At 43.9% G+C, this 18,258-nt stretch overlaps 1 protein-coding gene across 3 annotated transcripts in view; it reads right to left on the bottom strand.

Annotated features, from left to right (window-relative positions):
* PRKCH (protein kinase C eta) overlaps window positions 1-18,258 on the bottom strand; it is a 367,061-nt gene that overhangs the window by 153,648 nt on the left and 195,155 nt on the right. For all 3 annotated transcript variants that reach the window (XM_087855982.1, XM_045810456.2, XM_045810457.2), the window contains one exon: window positions 1,463-1,526. In XM_087855982.1, the coding sequence (XP_087712108.1) occupies window positions 1,463-1,526 (64 nt within the window). The remainder of the gene's footprint in view (window positions 1-1,462; window positions 1,527-18,258) is intronic.

Below are 18,258 nucleotides of genomic sequence, written 5' to 3'. Positions count from 1 at the left end.
CTGTGGCCCTATGACAGATTTCTTATAGAGGATAAAAAATGTATAAACTATGAAAGAAGAGATTGATAAATTGGACTTCAGAGAAATTTAAAACTTTTGATCACAGACACCATTAAGAAAGTGAAAAGGCAAGCACACACTGGGAGAACGTATTCACAATATAAATTCCTCACAAAGGATGCTTTCTAGAAAACATAAGCAACTATAAATCAGTAATAAAAAGACAAACCAAATTTCAGAAAACAAAAAGACCTGAACTGGCACTTGGGAAGACAACGACCAATAAGCACGTGAAGAAGTATTCAACACCAGGGAAATGCAAATTAAAACCACAAGATATCATTTTATACCCACTAGACTGTCTAAAGTTAAAAAGAATGATCATACCAAGTGTTGGTGAGGATAGGGAATAATTGGAATGCTCATACATTGCTGGTGGGAGTATAAAAATACAATCACTTTAGAAAAACATTTGAGAGTCTCTTATAAAGTGAACATATATTTCCTCTATTGCCCAGCAATTCCAAGGCTACATATCCACCCAAGAGAAAGGAAAGGGTACGTCGACAAAAATGTATGTATGAGAATGAGTATAGCAGCATTATTCATAATGACTCCAAGTGTCCATCAAGAAGAGAATGGGTATGTAATGGAATAGGACACCAATACACACAATGACATGAGTGGATCTCACAGAAACTACGCTATGTGCAAGAAATCAGACACAAGAGAGAACATACTACATAGTTCCATTTATATGAGCTTCCAGGATAGACAAAACTAATCTTTGGTGAGAAAAGTAAAACAAAACATCTCATTTATAGCCTCTGGCAGCAGGGGACTGACTGGGAAAGGACACAAGGGAACTTTCAGAGTGGTGGAAATGTTCTTTATCTTGGATCAGGGTGCCGGTGACATGGCTGCATGCATTTGCCAAAACTCAAATTCCTCACTTCTCATCTGTTCATTTCACTGTATATACATTTTATCTCAATTCAAAAAAAAATTAGGGAGTGGGAGGTGGGGGTGACACCAGGGCAAGAGGAACAGAATCCCCTTAAGGGCAGAATGAGATAAAGAGTGTAAGAACGAGAACATGATCCTTAAATTTTTTTAACACATTCAGGGCAAAGTGAAAAGCTGGCTCAAAAACCAAACATCTAAAATACAATTTGATAGACATGAATGAAAAGAGGCAAGAACCAATTCAGCTAAAACGGTGATGAAAATAAAACTCAGTTTGTCAAACAAATCTTGAGACTGCCAGATTTAGCAAATATATTTAATCTGGCAATCCAAGCCAATAGATCATTAGAAACAAAATACCAGCCAACCCAACATACAACAATTTTTAAAGCATCTTTTACAAAATGCCAGTTTTATAACTTCCATGTTAGAAAGTCCTACTGAGTAGGAACTAAGGTTACACTTTTACCAGAAACGACCCAGAGCCCATCCTTACCTTCAGTGAAGCTCCCTGTTAGGGTTATTACCACAAATACCTTCCCTTCTGGCTCCAGGTCCACCTAGAAAGAGAAAAGAGTTGTGTGTTATATTCTAATTTTAAAGTACTTTTTGTTGGCCTCAAATAATTCTTTACAAAGAGGCCCAGCTGTGCAAATCACAGCCATCAATCAGACCTAAGTCTTTCATTCAACAGCAGAGGGGCAAGAGACAAGTGAAAGCACAAGACACTGTAAAGGTAGAAAAGAATCTAAGGGAAATCGCTCTTTCGATGTTTCCCCTTGTCTTGAATTTTATTCTCTTCCATTCTGTCTCTGTGATATTATTGAGAAGCACCTGTAAACCTGGTCACTGTTTCTAAGATATCCCTATAGTACGTCAGAGCAACACTTTATTAAACCACATGGCAGGTAGGTGCACCTGGGGGGCTCAGTCAGTTAAGCATCCAATTCTTGATTTCGGCTCAGGTTGTGATCTCAGGGTCGTGGGATTCAGCCCGTTGGGCTCTGCGCTCAGCAGGAAGCCTGCTTGAGATTCTCTCTCTCTCTCTCTCTCTCTCTCCCTCCCTCCCTCCATTTCCCTCTTCCCCCGTCCTTTCTCTCTCTCTCAAATAAGTAAATCTTAAAAAAATAAATAAATAACCACATGGTAGGTGTATGAAATAGAGAAACAATGGCAACATACAAGGTAATAAACAAATGTGGCATGGTCAACTGCAACCTTTCCTTTTAGGAAGCAAAAAGTATGAGAAGAGTACTGTCTCCATCTCTACCATTTTCACTTGAGTGTAACCGATCTTCCGCTAGCGCAAGGAAGGCCATTCAGGAGCTTTGCATTCACGACTCTTGCCTGTTCCTGGAGTATCAACGTCCCTTAAAGCTCTTATCTGTGCGCTGAGATATCGAGCCACCCAGTGTGCAAACTCAGCAGCCTGCAGTCTCCCGGCTCCACCCTGCCCTGGTGCCGCTTGCCTCTGGACGCCAGCGGCGCCCTCTAGATCTGCTCCAATCTCACTAGCCCAGGTGGACAGGCTCTGCCCTCTTCATGTTGGGTGCTAACCTTGAACTACCCAAGAATACCTCTAAGCCTTGGATTGTGAGGTTCTTTGGGACCCAAATACATGAATTTACAATCGTTAAAATCTTGTCGGAGTCAGCCCGTCGCTCCATTCCTGCCTTTGACCTTTCCTCAGAGAGAGAGGTCCAGAGGAGCTGAGTACAGATACAGCAGATCATTTTTGGTACAATATTACATGAAAGAAGCTGCAAATCACAACCGTGCCCAAACCAGACGAGAACACGGCCTCCAGCCTCAGTGCCACAGCTGCTTCTGGACTCTGGACAAGGTCCTTAACCACCCCAAGCTTCACGCTTCTCGTCCAAAAGTCTGTGACATCACTATTCAGCATTTCTGCCATGGCTTCCACCAGATGAGCTCAAAGAGCCTTGGCAAAACTACTTATGTTTTTACGTACCCACAGGTGACAAAGAGCAGGGGAAAAATGCAGTGACCTTCCCCTAGCTTACCACCACATATTTTTAATGCCACACCCTGATTACACACTTTTTCAAAATAAAAGATGCTTGCTTTGTTCTGACTCAGAAAGCTCTGCCCGTACAACAGCCTATCCTTATATGCCCCCCATTCTTCTGCACAAAATCTGCTATGAATGTGTTACCGCAGTGCAAATCATCCAGCGTTCAAATCAGCTACTTACATCATGACGACCGCTAAGTTAACAATATCCCCTGAACTGTCTTAATGCCACTTGTGAACCTTTATGGAACAGTTCTGAAAATAGAGCTCTCTGGAGAGATGACTAAACAGGATGTCAGTCTCTAATTGTCTCCACTCTCTGCCTTGACTTGTTTCAAGTCAAAAATATGTTATTTTTAAAAGCCACTCCCTCCTCTACACCATAAAGGCCTGGCAGAGAGCACACACAGGCACACACAGTCATCCTCGCAACACAAGCTGCTGCCGGCACCGAAGAACCGCTGCCAGCCTCCGGACAGACAGATCACCGGGGCCGCCTCCGAGATGCTCCAGCCCACCGCCAGCGTGGAAACGCCGTCCAACATTGCCCTGCGGGCCCACAAAGAAGGCCACTCCTCCCCCCACCATGGGTCCGGAGCTGCTCTGACAGCCAGGGAGTCCACTGCGCAGAATCAGGAGTTCTCACAGGTAGAACAGGTTTGCTTCCTCTGTGTTGACCAGTGCCCCTATCGCCAAGGAAAAGCCAGACTCAAACACCAGCTTCGAGCCTACTCTACCTAAACCCCTGACCTTAGAAAGGTTACGAAAGGCGGGTTTGACATTAGTTTGACATGAAAACAACAGAGTTGGGTTGCACACAACTGGGATTCTGGAAGAATAAATATGCACCTGTCACACAGGACAAGTACTACCCCCACAGCTGGCCTCTTTCATTCCTACAGTGCACAGAAAGATCTCTCTCTAAAAGCAGAAGCGTAGCAACCAATAGTTTCCACGCACTGATCCTAGTCTTACCCCTACAGCTCTGGTGGCTATTTTCTCTCCAGCTAGAACATTCATTCCAGCCTCCAGGAACTGCACTTCAGCTCTCATTCGAGAACTACCCCTCCCTTACAGGTAGTCCAAACGATTCAGCTGGGATTCTGCTCCCAGCTCCACTGGCCACATGACCCAGGCCTTGCCAATCAGGGCACTGAATTCCTCAGCCACAATGACTGGCCTGGAGCGGACACATGCCCTCTATCCAGTCAGCTGAGTAATCACTACTCTCTTCCCACAGTAACTGGCTCAGGTTTGGGCACAAAATCCAAGTAGGTCCAATTAGGGGTCCTGGATCTATAAGAAAGAGACAAGATCTCACTTCTGCTGAACTGTAATCTAGAAGGACACTAACTTGGGAGTGTCCAATACCCTTCCTGCACCACATTGGGGTGGAGAAGGAAGCCAGCTGAGAAGAGAAAGCTGAGAGACAGAGAGACCAGATCCTGGTATCACTTAAACCCTGAGATCCAGCCTTGCTTGATTCTTCTAGACTTTTCAGTTATTTGAGCCTGTAAATTTCTTTCACTTTGGCCAGTTTGAGTAGGGTGTTCTATCACTGGCACCCAAAGACTTACCCAAATTGGCAGCCAAAGAGAACAAGTCAGATATTTAAAAACAGTCATCACCTCCTCTCTACATCTTCTAACATCCATGCTACCACCTACAACCTGACCCTCTGCCTCCCTCTGGCATTGAAGCAGCTCCTGCAACACTTGGCATGTGCCACTGTCAAATCCAAAGATATGCCTGTCTTCATCTCCACTGATCTCTGCAGCTCTGATCCTCGCAGTTTCCTTTGTCACGAATCTCCTTGCTTCCAGGACACCCTCTTCCCCAGTCTTCCTCTCACTCTTCTCTTCCCTGTCTCAGGCTCCTTTCCAGCGTCTCCCTCCCTCTCCCCCTCCCCCTTCCCCTCTCCCTCCCTCCCTCCCTCCCTCAGGTTGCCTTTAAATCTTGCTAAGTCCTCTTTTTCTTCCATTGTAAGATTCAGCCTTATGATTTCAGCACCAACTTGAGATTCTTTGGGGCAGGAGTAGGAGAAAGAAACACACATATCCGAACCTCCAAAAGGGTACAGGCTAAAGACAGGAGGCAGTGTCGTATTCATTTCCTAAGTCTCTAGCACAGACTTCACTCCCAAACCTATATATGCACCTTTTCTGAAAGTCTCCACCCCCTTGTCCCACTGAGACAAGTTCCTTTAATTCAATATGTCAACATGCCCAGAATCCAAATTCTTATCGTATGCCGCCTTAATTGACTCCCCCCAGCCCTGACTGCACCACCGACTCAGCAGCCCAGGCTCCTCGCCACATACATGTAATTCTACTAGATCCCAACCAACACACTTTTTGTGCCTCTCCTAAACCTGCCTCTTCCTCCCTACTCCTACCACCATGCCTCACCTGGCCACCTGCAATGGCCTTCTAGCTATTTCCTGTCTCCAGACTCACCCTCCCCCAACTGCTGCCAATGACAGGTTTCAAAAATGAAAATCCAACCATGTGACTTCCTAATTTAAAAATCCTTCAGTGTTTCCTCTCCCTTCCATGATCAGGTCCGAACTCCTTAGCCTGGCACATCCTGCATGCTGTGTCCCCGCCACGTCAAACACATACATCCTGCACCCCCGCCTCTTCTAATTACTTGTAGACTCTCCAGGGAGGCATGTCTTTTCATTTAATCTGAGAGATCAACAAAACATGTTACATTCAGACAGCATACTGGGGCATGTAGCCAAAATTGTAAAAAATACACATTACCTGTACGACACTTATTGCCTAGTGACTGGGGGCATGCAATCTTTGTCGCTGGAAAACCCTTTCCTCTCTTTGTCAAACTCCTCTTTATCAATCAAGACTCAATGCAAGTGATGGACATTAAGGAGGGAATGTGATGTAATGAGCACTAGGTATTATATAAGTCTGATGAATCACTGACCCCGACCTCTGAAACCAATAATACATTGTATGTTAATTAATTGAATTTAAATTAAAAAAAAAAGACTCAACTTAAAACTCATCTTTACAGGAAGATCTTCCTGGACCTCTTGAAGCAGTTGGCCAACTCTGCACCACTACAGAGACCATCCCGGCAACCCACGTCATGTTGCAATCATTATGCCCTGTCCCGTAGAATCTTACCTTGAACAAAAGCAGACTGAAACATTCATGGAACTAATGAGTAAATAAGTTAATAAATATGGATATCCCAAGCTCCTTCATCAGCTTCATTATAGGGCATGGTTTTCTCCTCCCAACATTCTGATCAGTTTCCTCTAGATGTGCCCTATTTTCTCCATAGGCCTTTAAAGAGAGAATATCAGCCTTCTCTCTCACAGGGGAGAGCAAGATTATGACCAACCTTGACCTTGACAGTGACACTGTTACTGATGCAGCTACAGACTGCACGAGCACTATGAGAAGCCCTAGGGACCCAGACTGAATTTGCTATGAACCAAAACCTTTGCATCTCTTCTATGGGCCATAAGGGTCTGCTTCCCACATCCTGTGTAGTGATTAGGCCCCAAATCCTAGGAGCTTCATGTTTTTTCCCTAGAACTTCAGCTTGTTCTAGGCCCCAGGGTTTGCTGAATCCCAAATCCAGTTGGTTCAAATCACTTTCCTTCTCAGCTTTACGGACTCCAGGGCCTAAGGGACCTACGTCATCATCTAAAGCACTGAGACAATGTCCAACAGAACAGGGCTGAGGCCAGAGTGCTAGGGGGACTTCACATAGAAACGGACATATTTAGCATGCTTTCTGTAACAGACATTCAGGGAGGAATGATTATACTAACCCTTCTCCCCGCAGACCACTTCTGTGGATCAGGAGGGCAACTCCTGGGCCCTGGTCAAGACTCAATAAGCAATGAACTTTTTAAAAATGACATTCTAATATACAGATAAATGAGAAAAATTCAGGGTCAACAAATGGTGCTGTAACCACTGGATGTCCACATGCAAAACAGAGAACTTCAACTCCAACATTGTAATATACACAAAAATTAATTCGAAATGGATCACAGACCTAAATGAAAAACTTGAAATTTAATACTTCAAGAAAAATACACAAGGGAAAACTGGGGGGGACTCTGAGCTAGACAATTTTTTCTAGATACGAAACCAAAAGCGCAATCCATGAAAGAAAACCAATGATAAATTGGCCTTCATCAAAATTAAAGTTTCTGCTCTTTGAAAGACACAGTCAAGAGTATGAAAGATGAGTCACAGATTAAGAGAAAATAGTTGTAAATCGTATATCTGACAAAATATCTGTATCCAGGATTAAGAACTTGCAAAACTCAATAATAAGAAAATAAACAATCCAACTTTTCAAAAACGGGTTTCATCACTTCACATTTCACCAAAGAAGATATACAGACGGCAAATAGGTACAAAAAACAAGCTCAACATCATTACTCACTGGAGAAATGCAATTTAAAACCACAATGCAACAACAACAACATATACCGACTAGGCTGGCTAACATTGAGAAGTCCGACCATACTGTTTGTACAAATATGGAACAGCTGGAATCCTTACACACTGCTGATGGGACTGAAAAATGGTACCATTACTTTGGAAACAGTTGGATATTTTCTTAAAATGTTACATGTACACCTCCCATTTGATCCAGCCATTCCCCTCCCGGTAATTGCCCAAGAATTAAGACAGCATATGTCCATACAAAGGTATGTACACAAATGCTCAGAGGAGCTTTTTTCTTAAACGTGGTAAAGCCACACACCGGAATAGTACTCAACAATAAAAAGAATGAACTGTTGATGCACGCAACAACATGGAAGAATACTGAATGAAAGAAACCAAACAAAGAAGAGTACATTCTGTCTAGAAAAGGCAAACTTATCTATATTGACAGAAAGCTCATCAGTGGTTGCCTGGGGATGGGAGTACGGAAAATAGGACAAGTGGTAGCGAGGGATTACCAAAATGAGAGTACCCAGACAATTAAATGGAGAAAGAATATTCTTTTCAACTAATGGTGCTAAGAAAACTGGATATCCACATGCCAAGGAATGAAGGCAGCCCCTACCTTTTACCATATGTAAATATGGACTCAGAGTGGGTCACAGACCCAATGCAAGAGCTAAAGCTATAAAAATCTTACAAGAAAGCATAGGATTAAATTTTCCTGAACTTGGGTTAGGCAATGGTTCCTTAGGTGTGACATCCAAGTACGAGATACGACATCAAGTACAGGATATGTACAAGTGACCAAAAAAAAAAATTGATAAATTTCAAAATTAAAAACAAATCAAAATTAAAAGCAAACAAAAAGGATCACTGCCCAGATACCCTTTCCAAAATGCCACCCTCATCAACTTTCTCCAGCCAAGCTTCCGCGGGCTTCCCAATGCCTTCAGAATAAAATTCAAGCTGCTCCACCTAGCTTTCTGGGCCACCTGGGTTCCCTTTTCACTGCCTCCCCACTAATTTATCCAAACCTCTCTTTCAAGCTTCCATTCTTTAAACCAGCTCTTCTGGTCAGGCCTGTCTCCTCACCAGGGCATAGCCACACCTTTGCTCATGCTGTTGTCTCTGCTTGGAAAATCTCTCTTCGCCTATCCATTCATTCAAACCTTTACTGAATTATTCCGAGGGCTGGGATCATCGCCAGGTGCTCAGGATTTCCCAAAGTAGTTCCCTGGGGCTGCAGGTGGGATGTGTAACCAAGGGCACGTGACAAAACGATGCAGCCCCAGGAAGAAACTTCTGCCAGGAAGATCTTGACATGCACATTGATTCCTCCAGTCTCAATATTCCTATCTCAATTATTATCTTAATACTTATCTACGCCCTTGAACAATTAGATAAATTTCACATACTTCTATCTTGTCACTTGCACTAAGTCTGTATGCTCCATTCCAGTAAGATCTGACACTTTTATGTTCCCCGAAGGGCCTAGTAGAGGTCCTTGAACCAAGTAAACACTCCAAATATCTATTGGTTTGGTGTTGAATTGGAAGTTTTGTTTGTCTACCTCAATTTCATCACCTATAAAATAGGAACAATATTTTATCTTATAATAAAAATGTGACAGCAATTCATAAAATAGAAAAGCACTCCAAGATGGCACCAAGGCATACCAGTAGCATATGGACTGCATGGGCCCACTGCTTAGCAATCATGCTGTGTTCACGTGATATAGCCACCAGATCTCCAGGAACCCCTTTTTGCCCCCACTACACTGCTAGCCAAGGGTTGCTTTCCCCCTGGCATCACTTGACCAAGTCACTTACATCCTGAATCCAGCTCCTTGGCCATGAAATGAGAGGGTTGTCTAAATACCTTTCTAGCTCTGATGTTGCATGATTCTAAACAGGCTTGGATAAAAGCCTGCACACAGGACTCAACGGAAACACTCATTTAATTAGCTGGTAATAATTTACAACCATTTCCCTTCACAAAAGGCATTAGAATTGATCATAGACAGGAACCTTCTGTCTACTTAATATTCATCTTGTCCTGGGATAAGCAGAGGGATCTAGCATGTTAAAAGAAAAAACAATCCTTTATTTGGGCAAAGGTAGAAGTTCACCTCGACTCTCCTGGCCTTGAGCCAGCCATCTGTGATATCCAGATTTTTGGCTTGGTGGCTTGTTTCTGTAACTTTTCTAAGTCTTGCTCTAGGGATAAGTAACAACCTAAAAACATGATAAAGTATTTCATAATTCTCTTCCACCTGAAACTATCAGGCTTAAGAATGAGAGTTCTAATTCCTAGAGGAAAAAAATACAGGATTGGCCCAATAACTAACAAGGAGGTGTGTGGCTGTGTTCTTTAGTAATAGAAATACTAGCTACTATGTCTTGAGTTCATCAGTGCGTAGGAGCGAAGGGCCTAACCTACATCGTTTCTCACCTTCACCACCTGCAAGGTAAATATCACCACCACCACTATACAGACGGGGGAAAATAGAGGCTCAGCGAGGTTATGGAATTGACCAAGGTCACCAGCAGTGAAGGCCAAGCCAAGACCCAGATTTAGGGAAGATCCCATCCTGGTTCCATAGCAGCCTGCCTCAATGGGCTGTGTGTGACTGCATCTGCCTATAGGTTACTGCAGCCTTGCCCACTGCTTTGTTCCCCTGATGCCAGCTTGCCTGGGCTTCTGGCATGTGAGACCATCACATCACCCGTCTCCTGTGGGAACTCAGCAAGACTCATGCCGTCCGCACCTGAGGGTGCTCCCCGACAAATGCCAGGCTTCAGTGTACCAGGCTCACCTCTTCACTGCCAAGGCCAGTGGGCGTGGCCCCAGACCAGCCTAACGGTGTCACTAGATGGCTCCCTACGGGGTACGAGGCAGGAGCTGCTAAGTGTGGCAAGTCTGTGCTGTGGCTGGTGAAAAGCAGCAGGCAGCTCAGGACCCATTAGTCAGCTGCCGGGAGGACCCGAGTCAGTGTCATGTGCTGTAGACACACAATGCGTCCCCTCACTGTGGGAAGGAGTTTAGAGCAAAAGAGGGTGAATGAGGCAAATTCTACAGCCCTGCTGATTTTCTATTTTCTGTCTAACAATCAGAGAAGTTTTAGGAGTGAAACGCACACTAAGAAGTACCACAGATTACAAATTACCAGAAACAGGTGGCAAAAACTGAACAGAGAAGTGAGGCTTATCAAATCTGACTGAAGTTGAAAGTGAAGGAAGATATTATCCTTATTTTAGTGATTAAATCCTCCTCTTGCCAAGTCCAGACCCTCCACTGTGGTGAGAGAAGGGGATGGGAAAGAGCCCCGGGCTGTGACCACAGCTCTGGTGAAGGACATCTGGTAGACTAGCCTTTAAGTCTTTTTCATATCTAATATTCCATGGCTCCAAGTCAGAAGTGGTTTCTGAACTCCCTGAGCAAGTAAAGATGTTTGAAGACTACTAAAGAATCTGTCTCTAAAATTCATACTTAAGGCTCATAACTCTTCACCAGTCCAGCTACACATACCAGCAAAACCACTGTAAATTTAAATTTAGAATTATTTCAACTCAGAGCCAATTACCCCCATGTTCTAGCATAAACAATGTCTCTTCTGGCAAAGGTAAAAGTCTAGTGCATTAAAATTAATTTTTCGAAGTTTCTCTGCCCATAATGAAAAATCAGGAATAGTCAAGATTGGATATCTCTGCCGACTGATTTTTTTTTCCCTCTGCCAAGGAGTAGGCTAAGGAGAGAAAGAAGTGGTGTACAGCATGTTCTAAGCTCTGTGGGTATGTCTCTCTCAATCTTTGACTCCAGTATCCAAGGGACTGAAAATGTAAATTAAATGAAAGTTGCCTTAGGCTCTTCAAAATGCTCCACTACAAGTCCTCCCCCTTTACCTCTTAGGGAGCTTAATTTGGTGCTGCAAGGTTTACTTGACGCCTCCTTTGTGAATGAGGACAGAGGCTCTGAAGGGACCTGCCTAGGCCCCCAGGCAGTCTAGAACTGTTAGCGCTGCTCCTAATGGACTAAACAGAACAGGCTAAGCCCTTGTGAAGAAGCCGAACACCTGCCCTGGAAAACAGCAGAGGCCTCTCAAAATAGCAGCCTCCAGAACTAAGAAGGCACCCTCCTTCTCCTCCAAGAGGGTCTCCACAAGGACCTCATGCCAGAGCAGACACTGAATCTAGAGCATACTCTGAATCTAGTAATTGTGTTCCCTCTCCATATTGGGTATTCCCCACATCAAAGAACACTTTAAAGGGTCACTTTCTTCCTGATCTCAACCCTTCTCTTTTCTGCTCCATAGATCCTTCCAGAAAGAGAACATACTCTCTCCTTGCCAGGATGAGGCACTAGATGAAAGGGACAGGTGGCTTTTGACCATGACTGGAGACGAATGTCATCCTATTCAGCAGCCTCACAGCCTCCTTCCTTTTCCACAGCCTCTGTGGGTTGTCTGGTAAGAGCTGTTAGCCCCACAAGAAACCTCCTTCTCTGAGGGGAAGCTCCCACAAGACACACAGGAGATAGAGAGCCTAGTAAGTTTTGCCACAGATGTTAAGTTACTTTTCTACAGTGAAGAGGCAGATATGAAATATTTGTAATGAAATAATTATTCCCTCCTGCTCTGCCCCCATCCTAATATTTTAAACTGAAGATCTCAGGTTATTAAAAAAGGGGGGGGTTATAAATAAATCCAGAATTATTCTACATTGTTGACTCTTACTGTCCCTTATAATAGAGAAAGAATGCAAAAGCTCTAGCAAAACCAAAGCAAGGAATAAGTCAAAGCTGCATATTTAGCATACTTAAGCATTCAAAATGCTTTATAAACTTCTTTACTTAATTGCTCATTGCTCAGGCTCCAGGTCAACTTTAGAAGACTCCGAATTTGAAGGGACACCAGAAAATACTTCAAGCCCAAGTGTCTCTCCCAATGGTTATCTTATGACACCTTTATTCTTTTTGGTCTTCTGGAGAGGAGAGATGAAAGCTCTGCAGAAGAAGGGACATTTATACCCCTCCTAGAAATTCAGATCGTTTTCCAGGTAGATCAGAGAAAGAAGTATATACAAATGCATAGAGGACCTTTTGGGGTTACATATGATGAATGTAGAGTGTGTCAATGAAATGGGCCAAAAACGAGGCTGGAGAGGAAAGGGTATTCTATCAATCATGGTCTCACGGCACACTGGGAAGCTAGCCCTTACCCTGGGACAATGGAGAGCCACTGAGGGGTTTCAATCAGCAATGTTGCAGAATCACACCCACATGACAGGTCCCTACAGATAGGGTGTTGGGGTTATATGGCAAAGAGAAGGCGGTGTTGGGGATATACATGCAAAGGCTAGTCCAGTGGTCTTAGTGAAGAATGGGGAGGACTTGAGTGAAGCCAGCAACAGAGGGGATGGAGAGGAGGAGGCAGACAGGGGAAAGACAGGAGAGGGAGAAGCAGCTAAACCTTGTTACAGAGGTGTGATGGAGGATGAAAGATAAGCAGTCACAGAGTCTCCAAGGCCAATGATGATCCCTGCTGCTATTAACAGAGACAGGAACTCCAAAGGGATGGACAGATCTGGAGGAGAAACAAAGTTCAATGTGTGATCATCACCCATGTCAACGGACCATCTACTGGGCTGCCTCAAATGGAGAAGGAGGAAGGCTATAAAGATATAAAATACAGCCCCATGCAGTCTCAGTGGAAAAGGTAAGGATAACATCAAAAGCACTATGCAGATCAAGAGAAGGAACATTCAAGTTTCAGTAAGTGGAAGGGGAGGCCACTGTGAGTCAGGAGAGCATCATGAGCAGAGATAGAACAAATAGAACACGAACTAGAAGAGTGTCCATTCAGAGGATTAAGAGAAGGTTGGAGGCAAAACCATAGAAGAGGCTGCACTGGGAGAACTTTAACCTTATTATGCAGGCCAAGGGCAGTCATTAGAGGTTTCTAATTATGCAGATTGATGGACAATAACATGTAAAAGGGGTATTTTGTCTACTAGACCAATGAATGGCGAAGCATTATGGTCTAGAAATATGAAAAGTTTCATTAGGGTAGAATCAGCAGAAATTAAATATCATATGAAGAGAGTAAACGAAAGTAGTAGAAAGGCAAAGAAATACTGAATTTTGGACCAGGGTAACCTAGGGGTCAGCAAACTATGACCCATAGGCCAATTTCAGCCCACTGCCTATTTTAGTAAGTAAAGTCTTATTGAAACACAGCACACTTATCTTTGTTTACATATGATCTGTGGGTGCTTTTGTGCTACAAAGGCAGAGTTAAGTAGTTATGACCAAGACCTTAAGGTCCACAAAGCCAAAAATATTTACTGTCTGGCCCCTTATAGAAAAGGTCTGCCAACCTCTGTTGCCATTAATCAAACTAGGAACTCGGGGGGAAGGAACATGTTTTAGAAGGAAGGAAATGAGTTCAAATTTAGACACAAGGTACTCAAATAGAAACATCTGGCGAGAAGTCAGAAACATGGACAAACTGTAAAGATAGGGCTGAGGTTCTTATTTGGGAGTCTTTCTCAAAAGGTGATCACTAAGAGCCATGAAACTTTTCAAGAAAGAGCACAGGAATGGGAGCAACAGGAGAGGAGATTCATTTAGGAAATGGAAGAAAGAAGAACCAGGCATTCAATCTGAGAGGGGGTGGCCTCGCCCAAGTGCGGTGGGACATGGGACATGGGAGAGAGCAACTTCAAAAAAGAAGAGAAGCCACATGCTTCAGAGATGGAGGAAGATAAGGAGTTAATGGGGTCCTCAGGCTTGGGAACCAGGAGATAACAGACTTTTTCCATGATACCTATCCCATCTTTAGCAGCTCTGTTGGAAAGGTCCTTCTCGTTCTAAGCTAAAGTGCATCCAGACCCCTGTACCTTCCCCTTCAAGTTCAGTTCCACCCCTACAATGTCCCCTGCCAAGATAGGAAGAGAGAACAGCAGAAAGGCAGGAAGGAACATGTAGTTTAGTTAAATTATACTACATAGGTTAACTGAGTTTGAAGGTAAAGCTAGAAACGCAAGCTTTAGATGTCAACTGGAGTTCAAATTTAAGTTTAAAAAAGGAGACTAGTAATAGTAAAACACAGGCTGGAAGCCAAGCTGGCAGGGAGTAGACTGGACTGGGGACAGTGGGCACAGTTAAGAGTCTATTCCAATGGTACAGGTCGGCAGTGGAGGAAACAGGAGGAAAACACTGCCAAAGGAGCTCAGCATGACATGCGAACTAAGGTTCTGAGATGATGAAAAGCCAAAAAGGTCTCAAGTATCTGAAAGCTTCTAAGACAGCTTGGAAGAAGTAAGAGAGTCTAGAAGTTCAGTTGGTTGAGGACAACTTTAATTTTTAAACATATTGATTTTGTAAGGAGACATTCAGGTAGAAGCGTTTGGCAAAAAGATAGATGTGTCTGAAACAAAACAAAGGACCAGGCAGAGTTTAGGTGTCACCCGTACAAAAGCACGATTGAGCCAAAAGACGGTTGATCCCAAGGGGAGGTACAGTTGAAAGAGCAAAAGGTCAAGGACCTAAGCCATGTTTAGAGTCTAGGAGGAAGCAGAACCAGTAAAAGAGAAAGAAGAGAGTGCAGAAGGTCACCATATTCACGCTGGGTACCCTGAGCAGTTTCACATGCTTTTTTCCCCCATTTATCTTCACGATTGCCTTCTGAGTAAGGAGAGGATTAACACCATTATCCCCACCATACTGCACAGTCACCTGGAGGGAAAAGAATAAATTGGTGGCAGGTTAAACTAGGTTTGGACTTTAGGGTCTCCACTACCATTCCCACCACCTTGTGAATAGAATCCTAAAGCATTTCTCCTTTTGATAAACCTGATTCATATTGGCCACGCAAGAAGGTTTCATGAAGTTAACCTGCTCCATTCTCTCACTTCTTCCTGAAGCATCCTTTGTCTGCTTTTAGGAACTAGTTTCCATACACAGCTACAACCCCACTAGGGCATCGGACAGGTGACAGACTAACAGCAGAGCAGTTCCTAAACATCAGGTGGAATTAAAACGAGAATTGCTTTCAGATGCAACGGGCTGGTAGGACTTTCAACAGGATGTTAGACAAAATGGTGAGCTGGGGCTATTGATGGCCTTGGGAAGTAAGAAGAGAAACCTGAGACAGAACACCCACCACCCACTTCCCACCCCACGTCTAAATCGGAGGTACTCAAACACCTTGAATTAGGACTCTTTGGGGGGTTTTCACCAAAATGGAAAACCCAACCCACATTGTTTCCTTCTCTTAAAGCAGCAAACGACAAGGCTCCACGGTCTTGCCTTTTCCTACCAGATACTGTTGTCTAATATTTATTCCTATTTCTTCTACCTAGGAGCACTTCCAAATTCTTAAGAATGCCTTCATTAGCATAGGAGATTTTCTAGGGCAGGAGGAGGGTAGATGCAGGACACTCAGCATTTGTCAAAACCCTTAAAACTTCACAGCACAGTGAACCTGGATGCATGCCGTTAAAAAATAAATACATAAATAAAAGCATTTCGGGAGTCAAGAAATCTCAGGATGGAATCCAGACCACAAGAGGAGTATCGGCCTATTGAAATGTATGCAATCACCTCACTGAAGGGAGTGAGGTAAAGGGTGCTGACCTAAGGAACTCCAGACCTGAGGGAAGACTGGAGGCAGAAGGAAGCACTGAACTCTAGCCATAAAGTTGCTTGGTGGGAGTGATCCCAGTTAACTGTTCCAACAGCACTATACCTGTGAGTAATGGATGCGTGGAGGGAGGTGGGAGTCTGCAGACAAGGGAGAGAGGCTGGAACGGCCGCATGCGGTAGTGCCCTGGAGTTGGAGGCATCCGCATGAACTCAGGTTTGCTTCATACAGCTACGGAGGGATAGATCGAGAAATACTTACAGATATGAGTGTGTGCAAAAGTTAGGATGCATCCATCTGTTTCCTTGTCCTGTCACCTGGGAGGACCTGGACTCAATGAGCAACATGCAGATCCAAGGACCCAGAGCTTAGTTTCTAATTCCCTTCTCTGATAAAAAGGAACCAGGGCTCCTTGGAAAAATGGCTGATTCCAAGAATGTGACAGGGACTATATGAAATGAGCCTGGAGCATCTTATAGTGCCAGAAAGAGTAAGCACACGTTTAAAAAACAAAAAACAAAAACAAACAAAACGAAACAAAAAAAACCCCACAATGATGGGGGGGAGGGTTTCTGTAGAGTAGTGGTTATCACATTCACCGGACACAATGGGGGGGGGGGGATGCCGCAAAAGGACATGGGAGCCACTGAAACAGCTCCCGAAGGCCAAAACTGGATGAGTTTGAGCCACAGAGTAACACAGTATTGTATACAACCTAAAGTATACAGTAGATATTCACAAGTCCACACAGACCTAAATAAATGATGGCATAAATAAATGGGGGGAGGGGACAAATCTCCAAAGCGGAAGAATATCAAATAATGTGTGTACATACCCCCCCAGGGGGTGGGGCATAACTCACCACACCTTAAGGATGGGATGTGCATAGTGACGATAGTGACTCCTTCCAAAGAGTACTGTACGGAAAGAGTGGGGGGGAGTAATTTCATGGGAGAAACCTGACAAACACTACAGACCGAGATCTACATCGACAGGGTCGAACCATGTTGATGGCATGTATCTGTGTATATGTAACGATGTAATTGATGGGATGTAATGAAAAATGGCACTTTCGCTCTGTGGTCTCCCCCCCCCCCCCAGCCAAACTCCATAACCCCTGTCTAACCACTAGAGAAACCTTAGGCAAAGCAGAGTGAAGGATATTCTACAAAATACCTGGCTGGGACTCCTCAAGCTTTTAAGCTCACCAAAAACAAGGAATGTCAGAGAAACTGTGACAGTCTCCTTGAGACTAAGGAGTCATGACAATGAAATGTAGTATCCTTGAAGGAATCCTGACATAGAAAAGGGACATTAGGTAAAAACTAAGGAAATCTGATTAATCTATGTGGTTTAGGAATAATATATCATTATTGGTTGATTAGCTGTGACGAATGTACCATCCTGACGTAAGACAGTAATAACAGGAAACTGGGTGTGGGGATGTATGGGAATTCTCTGTATTATCTTCGCGATCTTTCTGTAAATCTGAAATTATTTTAAAATGTCTATTTAAGAAAAATGCCTTTTAAATAAAAACTGCCTCCGGTGAGCCCTAAAGCCGAGTAACTTTTAGAGAAATTTAAGTCTGAATTAGCCAACAATAGGATGGGTGATAAATCTGATTCTGTCACCAAACCGAGGAAAACAAAGCCAGAGGCAACAGTGAAAACAACACCTAACCTTTCCAGAGCAGTACGCAATTATTACCATATGAATGCCAAACGGCCGCTCCTAACCTCCCCCACCTGGTCCAGGGTTAGCACCTCCAGCCTGAGCCAGTTTTCAGACTGTGACGTTCCGTGTTACTCCACACTCCCGGAGGTGTCCACAGTGCCAACCCCAGGGCTTTTTAAAAAAAAAAATTTTAAGAAAGATCTTATTTATTTATTTGAGAGAGAACAAGAGACAGAGAGAGAAGAGCAGGTGGGAGGGGCAGAGGGAGAAGCAGACTCCCCATTGAGCAGGGAGCCGGAGACTGGAGCTGGATCCCAGAACCCTGGAATCATGACCTGAGCTGAAGGCAGAAGCTTAACCGAATGGACCACCCAGGCGCCCCCATAGGGCTTGGTTTTAGAAATATTTTAATATTAAGGAGGAGGGCACATGTTGTGATGAGCGCTGGGTGCTGTACGTCACGAATCATTGAACACTACATCAAAAATTAATGATGTACTATAC

This window comes from Ursus americanus, chromosome 26, assembly GCF_024610735.1.
Source record: "Ursus americanus isolate L20-20 chromosome 26, mUrsAme1.1.p, whole genome shotgun sequence".
NCBI lineage: Eukaryota > Metazoa > Chordata > Mammalia > Carnivora > Ursidae > Ursus > Ursus americanus.
Note: the sequence above shows the minus strand (reverse complement) of the source record. Positions and strands in the feature narration are given on the sequence as shown.